The sequence below is a fragment of the Amblyomma mixtum genome, chromosome 3 (genome assembly GCF_055824585.1).
Source record: "Amblyomma mixtum isolate Tamu chromosome 3, ASM5582458v1, whole genome shotgun sequence".
NCBI lineage: Eukaryota > Metazoa > Arthropoda > Arachnida > Ixodida > Ixodidae > Amblyomma > Amblyomma mixtum.
The window spans coordinates 158,532,542-158,551,982 of NC_143014.1; the positions used below are offsets into that span (position 1 = coordinate 158,532,542).

The following is a 19,441-nucleotide window of genomic DNA, read 5'->3' on the forward strand; positions in this document are numbered from 1 at the left end:
ATAAGTGTGCTCTGTTAAGCCTGTCGTTTCACACGTACACGATAACCTCATTTTTCAAATACGTAGTGTAAGCAAGCTCCGTTAAGGTGCTCCTATTGCACTTAGGCTTGCGTGTCGTGAGCAGGAATCTGGTCTGTCGGGATCGAAGCAGCACTGACGCCATCGTTATTCTCACGAGGAGCTGTTCGACAAAAAAAAAGAGGGTAAAAAAAATTGGCAAAACTACTTATGCAATAACGACGTCGTACTCAAAATCAGGCGCCTGCAGATGCGAGGCACCTGGGAATTTCCTAGTGCGTATTGCTTGACGAGGTGCATGATTTTTTTATTATTATTTTCAGGAGTCGAACAGCGACGCTTGCAAGGTTCTAGACAACATGTGACAACAGGGGAGAAGCACGAACTAGCTTTCCTGGGTCGTAGGTCTCGTGTAAGCACAGGCGCAGCAAATCTCGCTCCGTCGTGAACGTGTAGTAGAAAGCGTGTCAGCAGAGCACAGGTGGCGCACGTTGCAGGCACGAAGAGTGCGCGCGCCATGGCCAGGCACTGCAGCGGCATCAGGCACAGCCAGATTAGAGGGACGCGAGAAAGAAAGCGGCGAATTTTCTTTTAACCTCCTTTATTTCCTTTTCAATGTTTAAATGATCAGGTGCTAAACAACTGGGAGACGCGCTTCGCGGGCCGCGCCGGCAGCGAGCCGTGGTGTCACAACCCGCCAGGACGCGCAGGCTTTGGCGAGAGGAAACGTGTCGAGAGGTGAGTTTTTATGAATGAAGAGAGCGCATTTAGCGCTGCCTCTGAAGACAATAGCAAACCGGGGACGCTAGCTGGTTCTGAGCATACGGGACCGACATGAGGTAACGACAGGTGGTCAGCGGCGGCGGCGCTGCTGCTGCTGCTACGAGAAACCGAGTCACCAAGGTTGGGCAGAGAAGGGAGCTTTTCGAAGACTATGGTCCGGCGCTATCGGCGGCAACTGTCCCGAACACAACAGCCCGACAGGGGGCTCAACGCTGGACGGGCGCGCTGGGTCTGCACCGCTACGCCACCCGCAGTGCCAATAGCACACCGGCGACCGCCAGGATCGCCGCCGCGGCTGGCAGGCTGGCGCTGTTGCACTTGTCCTCGAAGCAGTGGCACACGTTGACGCGGCCCCCGTAGCCGGCCTTGTAGTAGCACGGCCTGTCGGGTTCGCCCTCGACGGCACACTGGCGCACCACGCGCTTCACTGCAGGCACTGCAACGGAGGAGGAGGAGAGTCAGAAGACACGCGCGAGCAAGAAAAGCACAGCAACGTTCAGGAGCCGGTCTGGCAGCGCGTTTCCTCTCTCTCTCTCGGCCCCCGTGTGTACAACGTGCTCTGAAATCTTCATCGCGCTTATGACAACTAAACAAGACGCGACTCGACATGAATGTACTGTGCCAAACCACGTTTGGTTTAACTGACACCAGCGCGCTCAAGTTTGCAGCACGTATCGAAGCCTACTGCCTCCATTCCTCGCTGTGTTGCGTACACTGCCTACGACCGATGAAAAAAAGCTTCGAGAGCCATAACTAGGAGGGCGTGACAAAACAGCCAACAATGGCTGTAGTTTGTTCACTGCAATGTGCACGTGACGCTGCATAAGCGCGGGATGACAACGAGAGCGACCGCATTCTACACACCGTCTAGTACGGCACCGACCAGTAACGCGACATAGAGCACACGCATCGCTTCAACATTAAGGTAGCCAAAGGCCAAAGCCAAATTACACTCGCCAGAAAAAGAAATCGCAAAAGTATAATGCCGAGTGTTTTCAGAAACTCCTGGCAGACTTTGGCACGAACACGTTCTGAAAGAAATTATGAATTCCTAAAGAAGTTCATTCGACTGCACATTTCAGTGAATGAATAAAGCAATCAATCATGATTCAGTGCCGCCACGATGGCTCAGTGGTTATGGTGTTCAGCTGCTGACCCGAAAGACGCGGGCTCAATACCGGCCGCGGCGGTCGAATTTCGATGGAGGCGAAATTCTAGAGGCCCGTGTGCTGTGCGATGTCAGTGCACGTTAAAGAACCCAAGGTGGTCGAAATTTCCTGAGCCCTTCATTGCGGCGTCCCTCATAGCCTGAGTCTCTTTGGGACGTTAAACTAACATAAACATAAGCATAAGCATAAACATATACAACCATGACTCAGTCACAGTAGAAATGCAGCGTTTCCGTCAACGTGAAATTGAGCGTTCTCCTGACACTAAACAGGAGGGAAACGGAGGCGGATTTAGCTCAGCAAAAGAGAACAGAAAAAGAATAGACCCTCGCGAGGTGAAATCGGTCGACAGAGCACCAGGGGCGACGAACGTCACAGCCTGAGCCATGATGCGAAGCGTTCCGCGCAGCGCCCGTCACAGGCCTGCCCCTTCCGCACCGGCGATGCTGAGAGACACGTGCCCGCACGGCGCGGCCTTGGCACTTTTACCTAGAAAAACACGCGAGGCGGCGGCGCGCGGAGGCCGACTGGCTACGCGTTCGCGGGCAGCGCGGCTAGGAGTAGATTAAGCAGTGCGGTGCTTTACGAGCAACAGCCGTGCTAGCACATCACAGAGGTGGCGAAGCCAGCGATGACTGGCGATGCCCGTCACCTTAGTGGGCTTAGTATTAAGTGGAACGCTTTAGGATGCTGGTATACCGCGCTACCACTACCAGTCTCTCCACGAACTGACTGCACACGCGGACTGTCGTAACAGCAGTAGCGGTACACGGTAACTGTACATGAGCATGTCAACTCGCAGAAAGACATCAAAAAGAGACTTTCTCGCTTAACCGCTTCCGGTAAAGTGGGAAGAAAATTTGTCACTTGGAGGGCCTCATCTTAAAATTATCAACTACAGCAAAGGTCACCTTAACTACGCATTCCTTTAGATTTCTTGAATCTCAAATGCAACGGCCAGAAACTGTGTTGCGTCAGCCGTCGTTAGCGCACTTTGTATACTTACAGCCATTAACTTCGAAGTCGACGTTCTCGTCGATCTTCCTGCAAGCCGTGAACTTGGAGCCCTTGCTCTGGTCACTACAGTTCTTCAGCGCACTATCAGGTGGGTTGTTCTCGCACTCGGGGGTGGTGGCAGAGCTGCACTGGTAGCACTCGATGGCAGTCGTCGCTGCAAGGATGAAAAGGCCACCGTTAAACACGTCGCCTTTCTTGCCCGTCACCTATACAACTACGCAGGCATGCAAACTACATGGACACCGCGCTCGAGCAGTAGCCACGTTCGGTCAAGTGCTCATTTCTGGTTTCTCTTCCCAGAAAGGTCGCTTATGGACAGAGCGCAGCGTTCAGCTGCACCTATATTTAGCGCGTACAGGTGTCAGGCCCATTTCACATGCTGCGACAAGAGCGAAAATATTCAGCCTAGCGAACTTCAAACTTTTTCGCACACCCCACAGAGTGATTCGTTAACTGTCGTCGCTGCTGAGGATAGGAACACCTACGTCATTTTGAGGCACCGATGCAAAGTTGCGCCACCGCGGTATTATTAAGAAAGGCAGCAGTTTCGACTCTGTACACCAATGCATTGTACAAAACTGCTCCCAGGCGTCAAAGTCTTGAGGCAGAAGTTTATAAACTTGGTGTCTATACCTGATCTCCCGAGCCTGTGACCAAAAATGAAGCTAAACCAACCGAACACAATGGGTGTCTTCGCACTGGACGGTGGCGTTGGCATCGTGGTACCCTCTGAAGCGCCACCTATGGAATTTTTACGAACCTCAATCCCTCAACGGGTAGCGACACTAAGTAAACTAAGAGACTAAAACAACGCTATATCATGACATGCAAGACGGAAATACTGAAACGTTTCATTATCTTTCTCTCAACAATATTCAAAAGAACCTGCATCTGGAAACTGCGCTGTAGTGCTCCGTTGTTACATTCTGTTTGTGCTGCAGAATACAAGGCTACGGCATAGCGATCTTTGCGCAACAGTAGTTCAAATCCCTTTCTTTGCTTGCATGACAATCTTCAAAAGATTATTTTCCTACTTTTCGCGCTCTATCTACGACGACAGCACAGGGAAGACGGATGTATCACACATCCGCCAAGCGCTGACGTCTCTAGTTTCAACCGCAGAGCGCAACGCCCGACCACAAAAATTTAGCTCGAGAAGACGTCATGGAATTCAGCAGGGAAAATGATCATGGGCCGTCTTAGGATTGCACACGCGCGAGTTGAGGTTATTATAGAGATAGCTCCAGAACGCAGCCTTAATTTTTCACGCTGACAGTATTCGCCGCCGTCTAGAACCATTTTTTTTTTTCGTTAAGATGAGTTAACAAGTACAGTCCACTAAAAATAAATGTGAACCCTGAAGTGGCAACTCACGCCACTTTATAATCTGAGTTTTAGCGTCTCAGCGACAATCATGTCTGTTCGCATTTTTACTTTTGGCCCCGCATACGGTAAGAAAAACACTAATGAAATTCTGAGCACGTCAATACGTCGCGAGCATCGCGTTTCACGAACAAAGACAATATCCCACGCGTGCGAAGTGGTAGGGCGGGAGCAGCTGAACATGTGCTTGCACGCTGTTCGAACTTTCAACCCCCTGGTTCCTGCGACCAAAGACCCGAGGCCACACTGGGGTAACTTCTCACCTCAGAGCTTTCTGACAGCAGCCAGTGCAAAAGCACTGTCCAATCATCGAAGCCAGTGAGCCCAGCTACGGCATGCAGCCAACGGGAAACCCACCGGTCGGTCACTCAATGCTCTTACGTGTGAGAAGTCTGTAACAAGTCTGGGCATGATACTTCAAAAAGTATCTGTGTTATACCTATACCTGATACCCTCAAAAATTGTACTTCCGATATCGATACAAGATACGAAACCAAACCTGACTTCCGATACAGACACTAGATACTGCATCGTGGGTACTTCGATACACCACCGAAATCGCCAGCACTAAAAAGCTGGGAACGACTCGCAAAGTTAAGAAATATCTCCATGATTTCTGAAATTTTTAGTGATTTCATATAGCGCACTGCTCTTGAGAGCTTTAAGCGAATCCCACTGCATGGATTTCATTAATCTCCTTTGTCGGCGCAACTGGTTTCGTTAAAACTTTAGCACCGGAATGAAGCCATGGCGACATGGAAACGATCACTTCCATACGAAGCATAGCATTTTTTTTAAGCTAACACTCTTCATATCTAAGCACTTGAATACATACGAATAAACTTGAAACTGTTTCTGACGCTCTTCGTTTGTTACTACACTGTTTACCAGTTGCCTTTGCCCTGTGCTAAAAGGTGGAAGCTGCGTACGCTTGGGAAAGCAAAGCAGTTATTTTCTCACTACTATCTTCAACAGTCGTTTGAAGTTGAACGTTCTTCCGTAAAGGTTTGAAGAAAAACGATAAAAAATTAAAGGGCTAAGAGTCCCAATCCCCCCCCCCTCCCCCCCAAACCCCCATCTTGGTAGAAACCGGAAAGAATAATTTGTTTCAACTCGAGAAAAGTTCGCAGGAGTTTTCATCCATGCATTAGATGTATGCAGGTTCTTAGTGTATGATCTCACATCCGAAGAGGACTCGGTGTTTGCTACCTTCTACTGCTGTCCTGTAATTTGAGGGCTGAATTTTGCGGTATTAATCGCGACTCCCCGCAAAGCAGGCAACCTAGAAAGGAACTCGTCTCCCGCGAGTTGGTCATTTCGGTAGACCGGCACCAAAGACAGCGATCGCGGGTCAGCAAACTCACGTCACGAGGATGCGCTCCTAAATCCCGCGGCGCAACCTACAGACATCTCCACTGCACTGACGAGGCGGATACATATATACGAGAGCTTGCGCTAGTGATTATCTTTATACTACGGATCGCCCAGCGATGGTACTGGCTTAAAACATAGGAGTGCTGTTTCAGCGTGTCCCAAGGATGCCAAGCGAAAACTTCGCGCGCTTTTAGCTTGCGTACCCCGGCGTAGTGCCAGCCGAAGCGGATAGGCGGCCGATCCCCAAGAACGCTGACGTCTACCAGAATTGCCGCACTGAATAACCCCTGATATGCTGCCGCGCAAGTTAGCATGTACACAGCAAGTCTTTTGCGAACTAAAATTGATTTCATAGCTGGGTGACGTGCTGTTTTTAGGGCGTTTTGCCGTACTATAGGGCTCTTTTTTGCCGGAGTGTGCAATAATACTGAATTTCAACGCTGCTCGACGCAGAATAAGATACTAATATCTTTCCTGAAGTTCTTGTCCTTTGCCGAAGCAAACGTTCTTCCCTGTGTGTATAAACATGCGAAAGTGAACCGGTTCCAACTATTATAAACCGTGATGTCTGTACAGCAGAGATGAACCGTCATTTTTATTGCAGAGTATCGTGACCACAAATTCAGGAAAAGTTCACTAGTCTTTTTCAGCCAGAACCAAAGCGGTAACTTTAATATTGGTTGCGACCGTATAAGGACCAGGTGTTTTCCACATTTCTGGCAGGTACAGTCGGAAACAAAAGTCTCCGGACCACGTGTTCCTCAAACGAAGCTTATAGCTCTACTATGAGACAGCGGCTGGAGACCGCACTTGTGGAGATGAAACAAAAATTTAACTTTTACCTCCACAAGTGTGGTCTCCAGCCGCCAACTAATAGCAGTGCTACCGGCTTCGTTAGAGCAACACGTGGTCCGGAGACTTCTGTCGCCGACTTTACCTCAACAGTTCCCACAAGAAATTCTCCATATTTTTTTTTCTAACTTCCGTTCTGTTGAGGACTCGGTCCAGCGACGTGCGATCATGCAGGGGCGATAATGGCTAATTTTAATGGGTGGTGATGGATTTTAACGGCGCAAAAGGCAGCTTGGGGGCTTTGGCCAAAGAGCGCATTATGGCACAATGTCGTCAACTCAATTCACCCCAAAGGAGCGGCAGCAGGGGGGATCGAACCCTGCACCTCCCGCATACGGGGCGGATGCTCAAAGCCCTAGGGTCCGTCGAGAGTGGGCGGCACCTGGGGTATGCGCTGAAAGAGCAGCCGGCCATGCTTACTGGGCATGCGCCTCTGCCTTTAATTCTCGCCGCATCCCGACGACAGCGGTCCGCGAAGTGCGGCGGACACGCGCTCCCGTGTTCCCTCTCATATTGCATCTAGCTGCACACAACAAATTACATTACCTTTGTTATTCAACGTTTGTTGCCTTTCAAAAACACTCTGGTGACGTCACGCGAGTGCGCTAAATTCAATTATTACAGGAGCATGAGCCAAAAAGCGAATATTTACATGTTTAAGTGCCGGAACACACTAATTTTGAGCCACACGTGAGGCAGAACGCGATTTCGTTCCCCAGAAAGTTGGTACTCCAGCAAGACTACCGATGAAATCCTAATGCGGTTTGTGGATCTTTGCACGGCGCTAATTCGTCTTCGAAACCTCGCCAGTGCCTTAACTGTTTCAGCTTCGAATAAAAGCGCACAATGGCCAACTACAATGTCGTTGTTTCTAACGGAATCGCCAGCAAGCAGGCTATAGCGCATTCAAGCGTGCCTCGAACGAAGCCTGTTGTCTAAGATCTGAATTCTTCAACTCAGTGCGACGAAAAAGACGTCAGTCCCGTGACAGGCCGGAGACAACGAAGCTCTCTTCCGAATGTGGTTTCCAACGTGCACACGCCCGGCGCCGGGAAAGCGACACCACCAAGGTGCCGAGTGCAGGCTGTTCGCAAAGGTCTGCAGCGAGGCACGAGCACGGCTGCGTTCTTCCGTCGCTCGTATTACGCGAAAACTCGTCTTGGGGGAAAGAGCTCAAGCGTAGCACCGAGAGGGAAAGGGGCCTGGCTGCCCAGAGAGAAGAGAAAGCACCGTTGCGCGGCTCGCTTGCCATCTCTGAGCGAACCGGTTATCGGCGCCCCCGCGGGATACTACGCCGCCGGCGCAGAGACAAGCAGTTTCATGATGGGAATCCGCCGTGACGCCAGTGCCTACAAGACAAGCTCCGATAGCGCACCGCGCTTTGAAAAAGAGCGACAGAACAAAGTAGGTCGCTGGCGAGGGACCGGATCTAATGAACCGCGCCTCGGCTATAGTGCTTGAAATGCACGCCCGATAAAAAAAAAAAAAATCGTCGGCGTCCGCAACGACCGCGTGGCGCTGCGCTAGACTATCGAGGGAGCGGAGCCTGGGCCCATTTCAGGCAAACCTCAACGCGACCGCTGACAGGCAGCGGGAGAAACGGAACTCCATTTCGAAGTAGTGCGAAATTTCTGCAGAGGTCTGGAGTGAAAGATGTGGGGTCTAAACCGCGCAGAGAAAGGAGGCACGCATACACCGCATAACTCCGTGCCTTCCTGACACATCGCACTGACAAAGGTGTTAGCATCTGCTACTCCGTTTCGATGAAAGAACAAGACGGAAGAATCTTAAACATTGAACGGCAGCAACGTACCTACATTCAAGGACAAGCTAACCTGAAAACCGACCATGAGTTATAAACTTCTCGGACACCGCAATGCGGACAAGCACGCCTATATCATCACAGTCGCTGTTACAGGCGACTAGAAGGGCGTAGCTTTTTTTTTTTTCCTCCCGAGAGCGCCTTCTACTGCAGGAAGCTTTATTAACTTTAATGCGATAGCACTACGGGTCCCATTCACAAAAAAAAAAAAAAAAAGCCGGCATCCATCCGTCCGTGCCATAAAAAAGCCGCTGCCCCAACGGGTTGTGGCCAACCTGCCCACCATGGCAGGTGGCAATGAAATTAATTCAAATAAATTCAATGCAATTGCCACCCGCCCACCGTGGCACTGCGCATCAATTTGTGAGACAGACAGCCTCTCGAGGAACGGAAGCTCAGGGAAGGACAACCTGGTGTCGCTCTGCACTGGTGAAAACGTGCGTGTTGCCCTCCATATGTAATGGCGCCATTTGGTTGCAATAACCAGAGAGTGGGGGACCCACTGCGGAGCAGCGCCGGCAACAAAGGTTTCCTCCATTGAGTCGAATTTTCACAGCGCTCGCACAATAAGCTTCTCGCATTCGCGTTCCATCCCCGAGCGTTATACAGATCGTTTATACTGCCGGCCACTCCACATCTGCCATTCAGGACAAAGACAACACGCTAGCTTAAGGCGAGACGTGGTATTAGAATACGCTAAAGATAGCTTGAGGCCAATTTCCTGTCTTTCCACATATATTCGAAACGTTAATGCTCCACAAGGCTTGAAGGTAAAGATAATAAACCAAGACAGAAGACAAATATCGTTCGCAACTGCCAAGACCCGTCACAATCAGAAGCCGGTGTGTCTGCGTCGCCCGTAATTACTAAGAAGGAACCGAAAAGCATTATCTGTGGAATCCAGTACGTGCTTTAAAACTTCGCTTCATTTCCTCCACACAGCACCGCTCGAGCGCCCAGGACAAGTACGCTCACCTCTGTACCAAGGTGCATCAGTAAAGCGGCCAACCACGTGGGAGTGGTCAGACATGGAAGCTGCTTCAGCACCGACGAAGTGATGCAAGGCGTGGCAGTTAGCAAGTAACTCATTTTGTGGCAATGTCCGCAATCAACAGTAGTTATGATTACCCTTCACATCATGCTTGTAGCGACCACCCTGCAAGAGTGCGCTCAGGTAGAACACTAGAGAAGCGTTCTCTGTTGTAGGAAAGCTGTTCCAAGCAGCACACTACCTAGAAAGGCGTCGTAGACAGCGCGGCTGTTTTGAATGTTTGGCGACAGTTTTCAAAACGCCCCCGAAGCCAACGGCGAATTCCAGTAAGGCTCGAGTGTTTTTCCAGGCGGCTTTGGCACGTGTGTCTTCCATTCTCTTCAAGTTGACGACGCCACCGACTTGCTCCAGCGCGTCGGCCAGACGTTCGTCTTGCGCCGAGTCGCCACCGTCAACGCACGAGTGGCCGCTATCTCGAGTGGCCGGTATCGCCCGAGCGATATGAAACGAAGGCCCGGACAGAAGATGGCGATGATCTCCGCGCCTGTGGCGACACTTGGCTGAGCAGCACGGTCAAGATATAAAGACTCATCACCTTAGAATCGCGTTAAAATGCATGTACGCCTGAAGCCTCATAGAAGCGAACTCAGGCACATGTGGCTGCTAGCATCCGTACAGGCAACTGATTCTGAATAAAAGTCAGGCGTAAACCGATGTGCGGTTCTCCCTCCGCCTGAAAAAAAAAAAAAAAATATAGGGGGACGGGGAAGATAAAGCGCACTCTGCCGCGGACCGACTACGCTCGCTTGGCAGTGGCACGCAGCAAATCACCATAATTTTGTAACAAAGGCTCGTCACAAATTACAAAAGAACTGCGCACACAGGAACTGTACACGCACTAGCCGGAGACGTACTAGTGCGAACTTCATGTGGAAACGTCAGAAAACATTTCTGCTCCCAATTGCGATAGCATTCGCAGCTGCAGCTTTCAATGCATACGCAATTTCCGCGCAGCAAGCCGACCGTAACACCGGCGAGCGAGGGGCGCTGGCTTCCGCAGTACCTTTACTTCGCACGGGGGATGGGGCAAGGGCGACAAGTCCTTTTCAAAGCTAACGAGCGAAGGGTCACTGGCAGTTTCGTGCCTACGTACAAGAGGGCCCGTACTGCGCGCGCAGGCCATTTCTGCTGCTTTCGAATTCCCCCGCGCGCGCGTACGACGGTGCCAGCACCCGGTCGTCGTGCCCCTGTTTTCCGTTCCTTATCCTATCGCTTTTCTGATGCCCGCCACAGTTTAGGTTTATCGCCTCCCGTGCATAGACCAATATCTTTCTCTATGTCCCGTGGACAGGCGGGCGTGTGAGTGTTTGCCTTCCACGAATGCCACCCAGCGACGGCGGCCCGAATCTGCTCGGCCGCCGACGTCAGCTGCCAAACTTCACGAGGAGCAGGGCAAGAAAGCAACATTCTCTCAGCAAGAAGCTTTGGAAGTACGTAATTAGTGTGGGCGACTAATAACAAAAACAAAAGCCGACTGTTCATCCGCACGCTTGGGAAGGCAACCTGTGCACAGAGCAGAAACGTAGTAGTGCTCAGCCACGCCGAGTTATTCGTATATTCGTACATTCCCACCGTAACGGTACCACCGTTACACTCAGTAACCAAGCGAGAACGATTTAGACCAAAAAAGGAAAAACTTCACGGACTTAAATATTGATGACAACTGTACCATCTCGAAATCATATCCCGCAGCTTTAAGTGCGGAGTGTCCATACGTTAAAAATAAAATAAACACAGTAAAAGCCCATCCGGCAAAGACAACCGAAGACGGGTAGGAAACGTGCGCGAGCTGAGCAGACAAGCTAGAGCTCGTGGACAAACATCTCGAAGTGCTCGCGTCGACGAGAAAGCTTTAAATGCGGAACAGGCGACACGCCTTGCGCAGAGGACGGAAGGCGACCGTGTTCCAGTCCCGCTTAATTTGCCCTGCTTATACTTATACAAAGCGCATCATTTTCTTGCCTCGAACCAGTAGAGTCGAATTCTGCCGCACCCTTCGAGCACTCATCACTTGACTTGAAAACTCCTTCGATACAGCGCACTGAAAAAGTTCGCATGCCACCTCCTTCCAGTTTGACTGCACAGGCGCTGCAGATGCTACCGAAAACGAGGACAGCATGCCCTATAGGCGTGAGCTCCAGGCACGCAGCGGGAACGTCAGCATACGAATCGGCGCTTATTCGGTCAAACGCGAAGTGGCCTGGGAGAGCCTTTGAGAAGCACCGCTGTACGACCGTCGCTGCGATTTCTAGCGTCTGCGCGCTGTAAGCCGCGCGCCAAGGCTGAACGTCAAAGAGAAGATACGAATGGACGCCTGTACACTAATTTCAAGGGCGAACTAAGACGTGCTCGCAATAAACAGCGCAAATACACGCGCATCGGTTACGTCGCGTCCGTTCCAGTGAGCGCACGAACGCAGCCGATAGGTTTGTTTTTTTTTTTTTTTACGGCCCGTAAGGCAGCAGGAGCAGCTCATCGAGGGCGGACAGCCGTCGTCTATGTGCGAGCAGGGAGGGCACAAACAGGCACCAGCGGCTTGCCAAGGGCGACTCTGCCGGCGGGCCAGACGGCCACCCGTGCCTCCATTCATGCCCCCCGCGGCGCTATTCGAATGCCCGGACCGACACCGCTGGCGGGGCGGACGCTGGTTCGCTTGTCCTCCCATGGATCGCGCGTCCTCGAGCGGATGGATGCACACACTAGCGGAGAAAGCGGGAGCACGGAGCTAAGGGTTTTCGTTTCCTTCGTTAATCACTCCCCGATTCGAATAGTCTGAGGCAGTTCCCGCAATCACAGAAGTAGAAATGAAAGAAACGCCAAATACAGAGAGAAATGTTGTTGCACGTTTCTACCTTTCTTTCCCAGGCCTGGTTCAGTTCTAGCATAACGCAGCTTCCCCACTTGAGCTTTCGTTCGCGGGAAAAAAAGGAAATGGCTGCCGCACATCCGGCAGCGACCCCGGGCAGGAAGGGAGCGCCAAACAGGGAGGGCGCCGCCCTCCTCTCCTTCCCACCACTTCTTTCACAAACCTTGGGAGGGCAAAGGAAGACGCGTATTATATTACATACGTTGGAAAAAGAACAAGCATGATAACGCAGACGAGCTTAGCGAACGCCACGGCGTTCAAAATGGGATGTCCATACCATGCACCTCTAGGGGAGTAATCGCGATATCGCGAAGGAAACGTCGTCGACCTCAAATGCTTTCGCAAGATCCGAGCGACAGGCGTCGAATTCGCGCGCCATCGCCAGAACATTCTATTTGAGATATACGGAAGCTGCCGAGCGCGCACTCTTCACGACGTGTCGTAACAATGGCGAGCTCCCTACATAAGCACTCGATGCTGCCAGGACTAGCACACTTCACAAACTAAACAGCAACGCCCATTCCCGATGGTTCCCGCAATCGATAAACGCCTAACAGCTCAAAGGAGAAGAAAGAGCCGAACGATCGGTGCCTTCATCTCTGGTCACGTTTTAGCGCGTGTCGCTGACCTCGCTCATTGATTTCCTGCAGTTCGCTGCAATGTACAATACGACGCTGCACCTACACGCTTGATGCCATACACCCGAAGCCGCCGCAGTACGGGTGAAGGCTCGGTAACCACTTCAACGGCTGGGCGAGGTAGTGAACGTGACAATGGCACAAACGACGTCGTCGCGAGCGAACCATGCCGACAGACGGAGGAAGTGGCGACCGACGACTACGGCGCTAGGCGCGGGACCTTGGTGTCGGTCGCGCCACCCATTTCCCTTCTCATTTTCGGATTGGTGCCGCATGCAGTCGAGTCGCAGCCAGGCACGCTCTTGCGAAACGCGCCAGAGGCCTGCGTCACAGATCGCTGGTCGCCGAGTCGTGCGGTCGTGCGAGCGAGGAAGGCGCGTGCGCTGCAGCGACCGCAGTTGCCGACGCGTTGCTGAGCGCGCAGCGCTTTCGCTTTACGGCCGCCCTTGCGTACGCCTCCCCGCGCCTACTCTCTCCCGCCGCTGGCGGGCGAAGTGGGCCTGACGCAGGTAGGCCATTGCAACGCCGTTTCACACAACCTTCGGAAGTTTCTCCCGCCTTGTCGCATGCACAAACGCTGATTGGCGAAAATAGTAGCAATAACAAGCCACAAGAGCCTTCTCTTAGAAGCATGCCACAGAGAGCATCAACAGTCGTCAACCACTATTTCAATGTAAAACGAAAAAAAAAAGACATGGGCAACCCCGCCGTCCACTTTAAACCTGGCAACGTAAAACGAAAAAAAAAAAGACATGGGCAACCGGACGCGCTAATTAACTACCCAATAAGCTATAATTAGCTCATTAATCCGTCAATAATATTAAGGCAGAGGGTATAACATAATTCTAAGGCTCCGGTTCCTTTAAAAATGAGTGGCTTATCGGCCCCTTATAGATATGGCCGACGCAGTACCCCGCCTTTCGTAAATTCATCTGGGAGCTTGGAACGGTAGTGGTGGACGCCTACAAAGCAGCACTGTTTTCGAGGCAATGTATGAGCACTGCTCCAACCCCGTCTTCTTTATTTCCTTCTCCCCTCAATTCCGCTCCAATTACGGCAAGCCGAGACGAGTTCGCACAGGAAGCAAACCGCCGTTACGCACGGTCCTTCCACGGACTTCAGAGGTCAAAAAGCGCAAGAGCGTCCCATCCCACAAGCCGCACCCCACTGACAGTTCTCGCCATAAAGTGAACGGCTCGACAGAGTATGAACCGTATCAATCAAGCAATGGCGTTGACTTTGTGCTTCATCGCGGCAAGCCCAGCAGGCGGCATCCCTCTTCGCCGCAGCAGCTGCACCGTCGGCGTTACGCAGTTCACACCGGCATGCTCGTGCCGCGGCGATAGTCGCGCGGAGCGCCGGTACTTGAGCGCTGTGTAAGCGATTGGTCACTGCTGCTGACTGGAAACGGCCCAACGACTTCACTCCGGCAGATAACACGGCGACGAGACAAGAAGAGAAGAAAACGGGTCAAGTGTTTCAAACGAGTGGGCATGGACAACGAAGCCTCGAGGCATGACGTGCGCATGCGTGTCTGTTCTCAAGATGGCCGCATGGAGAAGTGTGTGTAGACGGAACCACACCCCAACTTACGATACAAACGGTGAGCCATGGACTAGAACGAATTGTTCTCCGAGGTACCCAAATTTGAGAAAACGGCCGCGCGGCCACAGCTTTCAGAATCCGTGCCGCGTCGTGGCCTTTAGAAAATATGTGGCTGCGGCCTCCTTTAATAACGGTCAAGGACGGCACGCTTCAGTACCGTCGAATCCACGACACCAGGCGCATGCATCCGCACAGCTTTTACGAAAGATCCGGCCAACAGAGAGATCCAAGGCTTGCGGAGATAACTTGCGAGGTTAATATTCAAGCCATCTCGAAGTACTTTGTGAGCAAAGCTGGTAGCACGCAGGCGCCAAGTCAATGCCCTCGCAGTATTAGCATTATCTGCGCACTTACCAGTCTAATTTTTTTTTTCCCCCATTATGTGCAGTCACGCTGTCCACTTTTTTTTTTTTCTTAAGAAGTATCCCTAGCCCGTGCAAGCAAATGACTGACTGCTTAGTCCATGTCTATGAAAGGTATTCAAAGGCGCCGTGGCCGCAGTAAAAAAGTGAGGAGTACTAGCCCCGTTTCCAGCTCTCTTCACACCGACCTTAAGCTAATTTTGTATTTATGAACGAAAACTGAATTTATGTAATTTCCACAATTTTGGCAGTGCCGACATTGCTTTCAATTTATACTGAGTCGTCTAACTTATGACGAACTACTGGAAATGACTACCGCAGTTCAAAGTTTGTGCAGTGAGCGAAGACAGCACATTTTTCGCATCCCCGTGATCACTCAGATAGCACTACAAAGATATAAGAGGCCGTTCCTCCGACAAGCTTCGCAATCCGCCCCACTCTGGGACCATCGACCGTGGCGTTATGACAATACAGGCTCAACTGCTTGAACTACCTTTTCGATCAACCGACAACTATTAAGGGATTAAATGAATGGAAGGCACAGAACGTGGACTGGCTCAAGAAATCTGACTCATTGGAGCTGCCCGAGAAACCTGTGCACGACACATCATGGAGAGTACCTAGAGTAACTGCAGTCCTTATTCACGCCACAAGCATTGCTTACCACAGCACTAAGGTCCCCCTGGCATCGCCTACAGCGAGTGAATTAGTTTCGTTTTTAGCAATTACGATCGCCGCACGCGGTTTCGTACTGCTGCACAAAAAGAATGTTCAAAGCATGCGTTACGAGACGTCGCACCTCTTGCGTGCATAAGTGGTGCAACCTATTTCTCCACCGTCACTACTCAACAGAAATACGGACATGAATGAAAACAACGACAATAAAGATAAAAATTCAATACTTATTTGGCGACTTTGTTCATGCACTTGCCAGATACGGTTAGCACACACTGCGTACCTTACATCCAGGTGCACAACTAGATTCGCTGCTGAATTGCGCAGTCTCGCTGAAAACACTACCACAATACACTCGTAGAGCCGGGTTGTCGCATTAGTTACGGCCACAGTTTAATCTAGAAAGGCTATCCGTGCATGTTAGTATACCACCTATCCCAAGCGACGGATCGGATCGCAATAGGCAGCAAAGTAAAACACAAATGTTTCACGTAGCTACCTACTGTACTACACTTCGACCCAGGGGTGGTTACCGCTACGCGCTGGAAATGCGGCGCCACCGCTGCATTACGTTCAATGCCGCAACCAGGAGTGCAGGCAGCGTCGGCCGTGCTCATTGCGAGAAACTATGGATCTCTTGGATCTGTACGAGGAAGGGACGAGAGCACACTCGGCCACGGTCAGAATAAGCGAGGTACCGAACGCGGAACTCTGTAGCAGCAAATTGTCGCTTGCACACGCTTGCGCCTGTCAGAACCGCAGAGATGAGTAGGAGGGGCGTGCGTCCGGCCGCTACGTCCACGAGGTTTCCTGATGCGGCTTCGCATCTCCGGGAAGTCTGAATGGCTTTCGCCGCCGGCAATACCCGGGGGGCAGCAGCCGTAGTACATCAGCGTTCGCCGCCGGGCGCCCTCGGGGCTGGTCACAGCGGGCCGCGAGCCGCAGATCGGAGCCTGTTCCCGGCGGTTCGAACCCGGCGGCGAAGCAGTGTGCCCGGGCGGCCGCTTTTCGAGCGGGATGCGCGATGCAGCGCGGCGCGTGCAAGGCCGACCTCTGTTCGACCTTTAGGACCGCCACTCACTCGAAGGCAGCGTGGCCAGCGTCAGGAAGAAGGCGGCGGCGGCCAGGGCCGCGGGCTGCAGCTGCGGGGCCATTGCGAAGGCGGCAGGGTTCCTCCGGGGCTCGGCTTCTCACGACGACTGGCTCACGGTGTCCGCTGCCTCCCGACTCCTAGCCTGCCGCCGTTCGAGCTCGCGGGCGGCTGCTCGTCACGTGGGACTTGCGCCGTAACGCCGCCGCTGCCCTGGCGGCCGCCGCTGGCGCAACCTGCTCCCGGCGGCGGCGGCAGCGCCGACGCCCTCTCCCTCGCGGAAAATGGAGCAGCGCGCCGGCGTGCCCCCTCCCCCTCCTCCGGCAGCTACCGTCCGGGCATGCGCCGGTAGCCGACTCGATCCGAGATGCCCGCTGCTCGCCGGATGGATGCTGCGCCGCATCGCTCCTGTGTCGCGCTCGCCGAGTTGTCTCCTCGCCAAGGCAGTCCGAGGGGGCCTTAATGCAGCTGCGTGCAGTCAAAGTGGGCGGTGTAAATAACCGAACAGGTGTCTAAATTTCAATTTTCAACGGTTCATCACTTGCGCACGAATGCGTGTGCTACGACAGCCCGTTAAAGCCGAAGATTATTGTTGTTCAGTCTTCTGTCCCACAACTGCTTTGCAGCACCAGCCGACAAAGAAAAGTGGGCTGAGTTTAGAGGATGCAACGAAATTTGATAGCGCTACAGACGAGATTAGAACGTTTGAGCGCGGTTTAAATATTTCTAACAGCCAATATTGCAACCGTCGGGCAAAAAAGAAAAATATGCAAAATCGAAGCTCCGAAATAATGGAGTCTTCTGGAAGTTTATTCCGCCAAATATAGTACTTTCGTATTGTACATAAACATGTTGCAAACTTTAGCCGCAATCAGGATGACCTCAGTGTAGACGTAATTAATTCAGGTGTCAGGTGAATAATGTCTGGTGTAATCTCTGCCCACTACGAACGGGAAAGTTCAAACTTCGAAAATTTTCCTTTTTGTAAAGCTTCTGTTTGTTACATCACCTTTCGTTACACTAAGATTGATGCTATATTCTTGTTTCCCATCAATAACCAGGATTTTAATTCGAAGTTTCAATGTCGCAAAACATTCCTGTATCGATGATGCATCACCTTCACCCTCATTTGGCGCAGTATCTGCCGAAGAGACTCTGTTGAGTGCGCGTCGCGTACTTCAGCCAGTGGTCTACGGCGAGCTTTCCTTCCAGATCGGAGCACGGGAACCGGGGTCAGGCCAACGCTCTGCTGGAAAAACAAGAATTCCGGAGTCACTTTTGAAAATCGAACTGAAACGAATCGTTTATGCTGAAAAATAGTCGTTCCCTGTATTTTATGTTTCTTTTCAGCATGTTTTGAAGACATTTCTGTTTTCTTAGTCTGAACCCGGTAACCATTTGCTTAATCCATCTCCAACTCAAGCTTCACACGTAAAGTCAGCGTTCCATTACCACGTGTCAAAACTATACCACCAACCACCCCCCATTACGTACTTACATTACACACGGAGGCTGCCCGGACGCCCCTCCTACTCCCATTGAGAGGGCTACCCATCAAATGCACGCACGATTTCTGACAGAGAGTGTCCCCACACAAGGTCACTATCCTCACACACTTTACGCCATCTTCTTCAGAACTTGCACTATGTACTATTGGGAAAGCTGCCTGTCACCACCACGAAAGCAATTGCAACACATTTTAACGCCGCTCCTGCAGCGCAAAGTGCTTGCAGAGAAGAGGTATAACTATGGCTAGAACGTTTGATTCGGCGGGGTAAATGAAACGAAACGAAAAAATTTTAGCCTCGAGAAAATATTTGTTGCGGACGCTTGCCAGTTAATGTCGTCTCTGCGACCATTTGCCTCTGTGCTGGTTCACAGCATGTTTTTATTTTTAATTTTTATTTCTTGAAACAACTGTCAGTTTTCGTGTCCTTCACACATTTCGTAGTTGTTGTTGTGCACCGACATTAAAGAGAACAAAAAGTAGAATTGTTATGAGCGAAAAATGCGAAAGGCAGGCAGTGATCTTCAGTTCAAACGAACTTTTGTGCACCAGTTTCTGAAGGCACGTTCTGACAGCGAAAACGTAGCGCCAGTGACCCGGGTGGCATGCTGCCGGCACTTGGTAATTTGTTCTCATGGGCGTATAGTGAACTTTTAATATTCGACGAATAATTTCGAAGCAAATAGGTCGAATAATTAAACGACCATTTTTCCCACCGTCTAGAGTAGAAAGAAAAAAAATTAATGTCGCAGCAGGGCAGGGTAAAGTGGATTGTAATGATTAGTATTGCAGTATAAATTGCAACATCGACCGTTATAATATCATCGTGGTTATGACCGTGGTTACTAGTAAAAACAATGAAACACTGCCCATGCTTTATGAGTGCCATTACTTTTTTGTATAACGATTAGAAAATGATGCTTACAAATCTTGACATACATGTATTTCTATCAGAGCTTGGCACGTGTTGTGTAAAAAGTGATCAAAAAGAGGTTCTTATAAAGAAAAAAAATTACGGACGATTTAACGTGGTTAGGCAAAATGCGAATTAGGTGCGCTAGCACCAATTTTCACTTCGATTTCGGTTCGGGGCTTGGTTTTCAAGGTCAAGCAGGCTTGAAACAAAGATCGGCGAAATCGGTAAGTGGGGGCCTTAGCGCTGGCGCACTAAATTTGGAGAGGGCACTTAATTCAATCAATCAATCAATCAATCAGCCTTTTATTTTCTC

General features: G+C 51.2%; 1 protein-coding gene across 1 annotated transcript; it reads right to left on the reverse strand.

Annotated features, from left to right (window-relative positions):
- Window positions 1–602: 602 nt before the first annotated feature.
- On the reverse strand, window positions 603–16,905 carry LOC149352492 (uncharacterized). The gene is made up of 3 exons (XM_089581682.1): window positions 16,697–16,905; window positions 2,977–3,141; window positions 603–1,237 (listed from the first exon to the last, which is right to left on the reverse strand). Exons 1-3 carry the CDS (start codon window positions 16,767–16,769, stop codon window positions 1,041–1,043), a joined length of 435 nt encoding a protein of 144 aa, XP_089437808.1. The 5' UTR covers window positions 16,770–16,905; the 3' UTR covers window positions 603–1,040.
- Window positions 16,906–19,441: the final 2,536 nt, after the last annotated feature.

Excerpts from the sequence above, each read along its gene's own strand:
- LOC149352492 (XM_089581682.1), bottom strand. The coding sequence starts at position 16,769 with ATGGCCCCGCAGCTGCAGCCCGCGGCCCTGGCCGCCGCCGCCTTCTTC. Across the intron at positions 3,142-16,696 it reads GCTGGCCACGCTGCCTTCGA|CGACGACTGCCATCGAGTGC; the intron begins GTGAGTGGCGGT and ends TCATCCTTGCAG. Across the intron at positions 1,238-2,976 it reads CGACTTCGAAGTTAATGGCT|TGCCTGCAGTGAAGCGCGTG; the intron begins GTAAGTATACAA and ends CCTCCGTTGCAG.